Here is an 8,967-nt window from a genome sequence, read left to right as displayed (position 1 = left end):
AGATGCATATATATATATATGTATATATATGTGTGTGTGTATTGTATGTGCGTGTGTGTATAACAAAAAGTATTGCGCGATTGACTTTTTTTATTACAGTTTGTCTGTATAAGATACAGAATCAGCCCAGTGTGACGCATACCTATTCGCGAAAGCAATCTCGAGTAACTCTCATTGTGTACGTTTTCCTGCCTCTATATGATTTATCACTTATTTTCATATATGTCAGTGTTCAACTATCATAAATCAGTTTATTGACTAACAAGCACCACTCACTTGATTTCTAAAGCTCGGCAACGCACATCAATTCACATCACAAGACTAACCGGGGCACAAGTAAACTAGACGAATGCCTGTCCATACCCCTGTGCAACAGAAAGTCATTCCTTCAAGGTAGCCGGCATTCTTATACCCGAGTGCTGCAACCCTATTGGAACGATTGTGTGTGTGTGTGTGTGTGTGTGTGTGTGTGTTTGTGTACGTATGCTGGCGTCTGTGTATATGCAGAGCACATTTGCAACGTGTTTCTGGAACCACCTGTGGTGATTAGATGTGAATTGGAACGGCGTGTTGGCTTTCGTTTTGTAGCAAAATTAAATCTTCAATCCGTCTGACATACAGACCTTAAAACACCACAACTGTTTCCTACAAATAGTGACATAACCTTTCGTGCGAATAGTATTTTCGAGTTAAATATGTACCCTTTCATTCTAATCTTATACATTCCCATTCCAGCCACAGACGCTCTCAAATTCATCCCACAAAACTTCATCCTTGTCATACACACATATATCTTAGACACAGATACCCCCATTCTTGTCATATACATCCCTATTTCAGTCTCACATCTAGTCACATACACTCTCAGTTTAGTCATTGATAACTTTATTTTAGTCATATGCACACATTTTTTAGTCACAGATACCCCTATTCTTGTCATATACATTCTTATCTAAGTCAAATTCACTCACACTCAAATCACATGCACTCAATTTAGTCATCGATAACTCCATCTTGGTCATATGCTCACATTTTAGGCAGATAAACAATTGTTCTCATGTACACTCATCTTTCAGTCATCTGCACTCTTGTTCTATTCAAAAACACTCCCGATTTAGTCAAAATCTTCGTTTAGTCTCACATAAACTCCTATTTCAGTCTCATACACTCCCAATATGGTCACATACCCCCCCCAATTCAGTCATGTACCCTTCCATTCTCGTTACAGACTCTCCCGATGAAGCCATATACACTTAATATAGTCATATACGATCCTATTTCGGTCATATACACTCTTAATATACTCATATGCGATCCTATTTCGATCGTACACACTCTTGTATAGTCATATACGATTCTATCTCGGTCATATACACTCTCAGTCTACCCACACCACTCCCAATGTGATTGCAGGCCTGCAACCGCCGGCGATAACTATCGATCCCCTGACCATCGCATTGCGTAGTAAGACCACTGTACATGTCCCGGGTGATATGATTCCGAACGATCGGACCAGCCAGCTGTGTAGGCAATTTGTCGATATATCATTGAACAGGTATGCTTTCCGCTCACCAGCACAAGTTGCAACTATATCAACACTCCTATATGTATGTCCTATTTTGCATCACATCTCTTGTCCGTCTCAACACAGGTCGTGTTAATCTCAAAACATTCTCTGTTCATCCTATTGCATGTCCTCTGTGTCCCAGCGAACCTGTATAATGTATTCCAGCATAAGATGTAGCTATCTCATCACTTCCATACGCATGCTCTATTTGCACCACATGCCCCATCTATTCCAACACATGTCGATTCACATTCACATTTGAGTCAGACTAAGCCATCCGTACTTTTGTTCTCCCTGACTGACGCGTATTCTTATATTTACCCCATCGCATGTACCATGTAAGCCAGCCCACATGTCCCATCTACCCTAAACCACTGATTCTCAGCCCACACGTTGTACTAGTCCCAGCTCTTGTGTTGAATCTCTTCCTTCCAAAAACCTACTATCCCCAATGCATATTCTACTCTTCTCAGCAAGCATATGCAATCCTTTCCAACTAATACTGCATTCTCTCTGTTGCACTCCAGGACTCTTGCAGGCACCCTGAGGCCCAGGGAACACTTGCGGGTGGCGGGCAGTAATACCGCCGTACACATGCGTGCACAGTCACACTCACCGGTACGCAGTGGCAACCGAACGACACCCGTACTACGATCACCCACGCGAGCATCCAGTTGTGAGATGTCACTGGAAACACAGCAACCGAATCAGGCTGAGGGAGGCTTGACAGGCCACCCTGTGGGTAGTTCCGATGCAGGGAGGAATTCGTACGACAGGTTGTGCAAAACTGGGCTAGATTTGTCCGACCGGTTGGGTGAGAGGAGTGATGAATCTGATATGTTATCGGATAGGTCCGTGAGGACAGGAAACCGCGCAGAGGTCGATGCTGATTATAGTGTACGCCCGCGAGTGAGCGTCAAAGCAGAACCGCAATGTAAGACCAATCGACACCCCGAGGATTTGTTGGACAATATGGATACTGGCGAGATGGATATTCGTCGTACAACGGGGCTGAATGTAACGTACGATGAACCTAGAGTCGGCAGTGCGGCACAGTGCGTACGTCAGACAGGGATTGGTATGCGACAGTCAGAGGGTAGTATACGGCATCTAATGGATGATATACGACAACCAGAGGGAACTGCGAAAGTACCGGTAATTGCAATGACAGAGCCCACAGAGGTGACGGGGGCCATAGTGAACTGCAACAGGGGCTACAAAAGGGCCATATCCGGGGCACCAATTACACCAGGAGTGGGTAGTGACGACGGGGATGTATGCATGGGTATCAAGGAGGAGAGTACTGGTATGTGTACCTGGTGTTGTTATTGTGTGTAGTATATTGGGGTTGCTCCTGTTCCATCCTAAGAATCCTTGTTGTAGGCGTGTTTGTCCACACGGTCTGACTCTATCTCGGGCACGTGTAATTTTGGCATATTAAAAAGCTATCGTATCCCAGAGCTGAGGGCCAATTCAATAGTCTTAGTGTACATTTAGTCAGCACACACGCACGTCCTGACGCAAGAGGGAAATGAAATGGGTATCTATTCACAATTTTACGTGCATGTGGATACGTATGTACCGACATACAATCGAATTTTCAACCCCTTGTCTAACGTGAATGTCTGTTTCATTACAACACTGTAGTTAAAAGTATCAGTTCTACTCACCGAAAGCGACGGAGGGTTACCTTCGCGAAGAGCGTTGTATTCAAATCGCAGAGAGAGTATACTGAGCCTGGCGATGAGACTGACCACATATCGCGCGCGGAGCAGTACAAAGACACCGCCAAGGCCCTCTCTGAGCGCCTGCAGGTGCGTTGTGTTTTTGAATTCTGCGTCTGTTCTGTGTGGGGATTTTAGTTTCACTGCGTATGTGTGTATGTGTGTGGTTGCGTCGCTATGTATCGGTATGTATGCATGTTGTTCACGTGTGTGCGATTAATTTCGGTGTGTTTTTTTGTGCCTGTGTTGTATTGTTTTTGTAACTGGATGTTTGTGTGGTTGTGTGTGTCTATGTCGTTGCCTAGATTTTTGTTTCTGCGTCACTCAATTAGTTTTTTTAAAATGAATTGATCAGATATCCTGACATATCGCCTTCAACTTATTTCTTAAGATATCCCGACTCTATCGTCATCCCCAGTCTATTCTGAACCTGGAATCGCATCCTGGTTCCATCTATTCCAATATATTCTCAAATCTGAGCAGATGTCCCGTTTCAAGCTCTAAAGCGAATTCATCCCTGAATCTGAGCAGTCATACTGATTCAATTTTTACCTTGAATCTTTCTTGGAACTGAGCAGACATTCCGAATTAAACTCCACCTCGAATCTATCTCTAAATTTGAGCGGAAATCCCGATATTCAATCCAATTCGGTCCTATTTGGTATGTTATGTGTAGACATCTGGACGTCATCTGCTCGCGCTACGGCTGGCGTTGCACCTCTCCAGCGTATCAGAAGAGTACTTCGTCAGCGGCACGCTCTTCACCACCGGGACAACCCATGCCACCTCCCACCACTCACATCGCTCACCCCCTGCCCGAACTTCGGGAAGCTTCCGACCCGCGCGGGGCTCCCATACGGCCCATCGCAGCACGTTCACTCCTGACGTGTTTGTGGTGGAGTGTGTGCGGATGTCCACGGGTGAAGTGGTGGGGATGGTACTCAGAGAGCGCGTGCTGGATTTGGGCATGTGTGTGGCGTACGGCCTGGCGCATACGGATGCATTCAACACTAACTTCAGGACCTTAATCAAGTAAGTGTGGGCTTTTTGATGTGTGAGATGGGACTGATAAGCGCACGCTGGTGGCCAGAATGATTCACAATGTGTCAGGTGGTTCACGTTGGTTGTTTTCGGGTTTTATTATATTGAATGGTAGTCAGTCTTGCGTGCCGATAGATACTGCCTGCAGGTTTCCCATGCCTTCGAAGTGTGCAACTACCTCTGACCTCTGAGTATCGAACTTTTGCTGAACTCGTCTTCATGAGTGTGTCATTTATATCTGCCAATGTTTTCGTTAGTATTGCGTAGTCCTAAAAGTTGTGCGTAAGCTCTGCATAGCTGTGCAAGTTGCTTTGCTGTTTGGTGTCGTCGTCTGCTACTGCCTTTGGTCATCGGATGCTCAGTCCTGAGTGTGTGTTTGCCTGGCGTTGTGTGCATACCAAAGCGTTTGTCAGCATTGTGTAGTCACATGTATCTCTAGCAAATTTATCATAGCTGCGAGGGTTACTTGTCTCTTTGGTTTTTGAGTTTGAATCTGTCTCTAGGCATCGGGACCTCTCAGTTCGTGCTGAACTCTGGTGTATGTGGTGTCTACAGCATGCTGATTTGCGTCTCCAAACCTGTCTAGCTTATCATATATGCGCTCGGGTATTCGCAGGCACACCTCCCCACCCCGAGATCTACAGATAGTTCCTAGTTTTGGCCCCATTAAACCCCAAATTCAATTTTACATATTTTTTCTAACTTTGACTGCATTAAACTGCAAACACCAACTTTGCTGCGCTTCCTTCTGCCATCGGGGGCGTTCGTGTGCAGCAGTTCTTCAATCAAATGTAGGGTCTTCTCTAGATGGACTCTCTCCTCTGTGAACCTACCCTTTTAGTTCCTAAGTCTAATACTACCTCCTACCTACAATGACGTATGCATACAACATTGTACAATCGCATGCAGGGCCTGGCAACGATCATACTCTTCTGTGAACTTGCAATTAAAGATAAAGCACCCTAAGTCTATACCCACCTCGTTCCTACAGAGACGTGCGCATACAGCAGTTGTTCAATCGCATGCAGGGCCTGGCAACGGTCGCACTCAGCGTGGCTCAGTGTCAGCAACACCAGTCACATGTGGACGAATACCACAACATGGTGGTCACCTGCAAGTGGTATGCCCGGTGTCTGCAGGCGGGTATACGGCTCAACGCAAAGCGTCTCGACGAGGCCAACGGCAGGTGTGTATGAAGTACGGGTAATAGGAGCAGTGGGCATCAACTTATACACGTTGTGAGCATGTTTCGACCGTGTTGTTGGGGTTTGGTATGCCGATTCAACCTGCACATGTGTAACAAAAACAATCGGGAGGAGGAAAGGGCAACAGCTGATGTGCGTTGTGGGCATCTAGCATCCATGTTGTTCTTGGTTAAATACCGCTTAGAGACGCAAATATGTTCCGATAGCAATGACAAACGACTGATATCCGACCCTGTATGTGGGCGGTGTCAAGACAATATTTCCATTCCCACTTGCAACTCTGCCTTGCGTTCGCAGGATAAATTTTCAGTCCAACTCACATGAACACCAATTCGAATTCATAATATAGAATACCTCGTTGTGGACTGCGTGTCGATTGTTTAAACATATCGGACGCTCTTTCGAACCGCACGCGCTCTAGTGCTGAACTCTGGCCTGTAGTCGCAGTGAACCACTACACTTTATGTTCACACTACGTCCCTTATAAATGCAGTAAAACCAGCACAAGTACTCAATCGGTCAGCAGGAACTGATACCCATGATCAAATTCGGGTAGCCTTGACTGTTTTCCCTGAGACTAGTACTCTCAGGTATTGACTGGTCTCAATGGTAACTTGAAGCTCACTTATTGCTATTACTACCCCCCGCACACACCATCACCAAAAACACACACACACTTCCCCTCCTTTTCTTTTCTTCTACCGCAGCTACAAAGAATGCGTCATGGCGGAGCTGCTTGTCGGCTCAAGGCTTGATGTGCCGCTGGTGAGAGAGTACTGTGAGTGGGTGCGCGTGCCTGCGCTCAGTCTAGTCCGGTTGTATGTGAAGATCGCCATTGTGGACAGACGTCTGGGCCCCGACGACGACTCAAAGTAAGACTGGGTGATTTTGGGGTTTAGGGTTTAGGGTAGTTCGAAGTGAGCTGAGACATATACGACAGCTTAAGGTAAGACTAGGTTGTGTATGTATGACAATTCCGGGCAAGACTCGGTTGTTTACATACGACGAATCGGAGGTAGACTGGGCTACGTACAACAACTCAAAGTGAGACTATGTTGTGTGCGTACGACTATTCAGAGGAAGACCAAGTTTTATACGTACGACAAACTCGAGTAAGACTTGTTCATATACATTAACCAAAGTAAAACTAAGTGATGTACGTACGACAGTTTGGAGTTAGACTGCGGCAATTCGACGTAGAAATGTGTGAATTACGTAGGACAATCCGGCATACGACTGTCTGATATATATACAACAACTCGAACTAGACCATAATACATACAAGTCGAAATTGACTGTGCAGAACGTACGTATTCACACAGTCGTACTTCAAGTCGTTGTATATACACAACATAATCGTAGGGTGTTCGAGCGTGTATTTTCTTTTCTATACTACAATGCAGACCTCGACGCGTTTAAAGCCCAGAGTGAAAACGTTTGATTTATTATTTATTTGAAGTTCATGGTTAAATTGGTATTGAAAGCGCCTTCGTGTCAGGTGGGTCATTGTAAGTTGATTGTATGGCTCCTGGATGATGTCTGGTATGTGTACTTCACGAATGGGACGAAGGTGCTGGCATAGCATGCACACATTAGGACAACAGATACACATGTGTCTGATGCACATCCTGCATTGCATGCACACATGAGAACAGAAAATACACACATGTCTGATGCGCTTTCTGCATTGTATCGACGGGCGAGTTCACCTCCTCACACACAGCAGAACATACTATGTCACCGCCGCTACATTTCGGGAGGTCCTGTAGAGTCATACATTCGCAACGGCTCTAGAAACGATAATCCAGCCTACGATTAGTGAGACATACGCACATTTGACATAACACATACACACGTGTCTGATTTGCACCCCGCTTTGTAATGACTGACAAGCCCGCCACCACACACACGGCAGGAAGTCACATTCTACCCACACTACATCGCGGGAGGTCCTGCAGAACGCTAGATTCGCAAAGGCTTTGGATAAGCTGATCCAGCCAATGCATCAGACACACGAGGGCGTGTCTACTCTACTATTTGAGGATGTGATGACTGTGTGCAGTCCGTACGATTACGAAGCGATACGGTTTACCATCGATTTAATCACACGATTGCAGGTGTGTGGCGGATATATACAAACATGCACTTTCAAGCATATACATAGACGTATATCATTCTGCCTAGACATGTATATGTGGATCAGGGTGTCGGTGTATGTGAGTTGTATAAATTTGTAGATATATGTATTTTTATATATTTATATTTGTATATATATATTTAAATATATATGTGTGTATATATATATAAATATATGTGTATGTATATATATGTATATACATATATATTTATATATATATATATATAACTATATATATATATATATATGTATGTATAATGTATATGTATTTGTATATGTGTCTGTATATGTATATATATTTATATATATCTATATATATATATATATACATATATATATATATATATATATAAGTTTATGTTCATGTTTATGTTTATGTTTGTGTTTATACATATTCACCCTTTTAGAGTATCCTTGCCTGACCCCGTAGTCGGGGTAAGGATGGACGTATATTCTTATATACTTATTTTATATTTATATATATATATATTATGTATATTTATGTATGTATATCTATCTATCTATCTATATATATATATATACATCTATATAAATTTATATATATATATACGTGTGTGTGTGTGTGTGTGTTGTGTATATATATATGTGTGTGTGTGTGTTGTATATATATATATATGTGTGTGTGTGTGTGTGTGTGTTTGTGTATATATATACATATATGTATGTATATGTATATGTATATGCATAAGTATATATACATATATATATATATGTGCGTGTGCGTGTGCGTGTATATATATATATATATATATTGCACTCGCGTATTTTTAACTGATGCAATTCTGAAAACTAAAGCGTAAAATAAGTCCCGTCATTTTGCACGTTGGTACAGACCATCATAACGCTTGGAAATCATCATTTGAACAAGGCTGAAAAGCAATAGCGGACGTGTCATTCAACATGTCAAGAGCACATCCTCGAACTCCGAAGTCGCGTGTTAACTCTTAGTTTCATTTCCGCACATTTCTATAGACCACTTGGACACCCGGGAAACTTCCCATAAATAAGGATAATGAGCGCAGTCACAAGCGCCTTAGCAAAATGCTACGCCAGGGCGGAGTACTGCTCAAACTGCTGTACAAATACCACCGAGCAACCGATGCGCGTTTGTCACCGTCGGAGTGCGATGCATTTGAGCAGCAGGTATTGTCTGGTTGTGTACAGGGCATGTGCAACGTGACTTTGACGAGTATGAACTTTGGCTTCAACGTAGGTATAGTCGCATATTTTTATATCCTAGTATCACAGGGCGACTGACGTGCGTTCGTCGCC

The 8,967-nt window shown here is 43.6% G+C and overlaps 2 protein-coding genes across 2 annotated transcripts in view; both read left to right on the top strand.

The window, feature by feature from the left end:
• Nucleotides 1-2,047: 2,047 nt before the first annotated feature.
• On the top strand, nt 2,048-4,327 carry SARC_04432 (hypothetical protein; the record flags this gene model as incomplete). The annotated part of the gene is made up of 3 exons (XM_014301734.1): nt 2,048-2,873; nt 3,215-3,381; nt 3,968-4,327. 3 exons carry the CDS (start codon nt 2,048-2,050, stop codon nt 4,325-4,327), a joined length of 1,353 nt encoding a protein of 450 aa, XP_014157209.1.
• A 1,027-nt stretch (nt 4,328-5,354) lies between these two features.
• The window catches only part of SARC_04431 (hypothetical protein), a gene marked incomplete at its 5' end in the record, with an annotated part of 16,701 nt that continues 13,088 nt past the window's right edge, over nt 5,355-8,967 (top strand). Inside the window, 4 exons of the mRNA XM_014301733.1 lie at nt 5,355-5,518; nt 6,245-6,409; nt 7,453-7,654; nt 8,668-8,838. Coding sequence (XP_014157208.1) covers nt 5,355-5,518; nt 6,245-6,409; nt 7,453-7,654; nt 8,668-8,838 — 702 coding nt within the window. The remainder of the gene's footprint in view (nt 5,519-6,244; nt 6,410-7,452; nt 7,655-8,667; nt 8,839-8,967) is intronic.

The sequence above is a fragment of the Sphaeroforma arctica genome (assembly GCF_001186125.1).
Source record: "Sphaeroforma arctica JP610 unplaced genomic scaffold supercont1.248, whole genome shotgun sequence".
NCBI classification, from domain to species: Eukaryota; class Ichthyosporea; order Ichthyophonida; genus Sphaeroforma; species Sphaeroforma arctica.
Note: the sequence above shows the minus strand (reverse complement) of the source record. Positions and strands in the feature narration are given on the sequence as shown.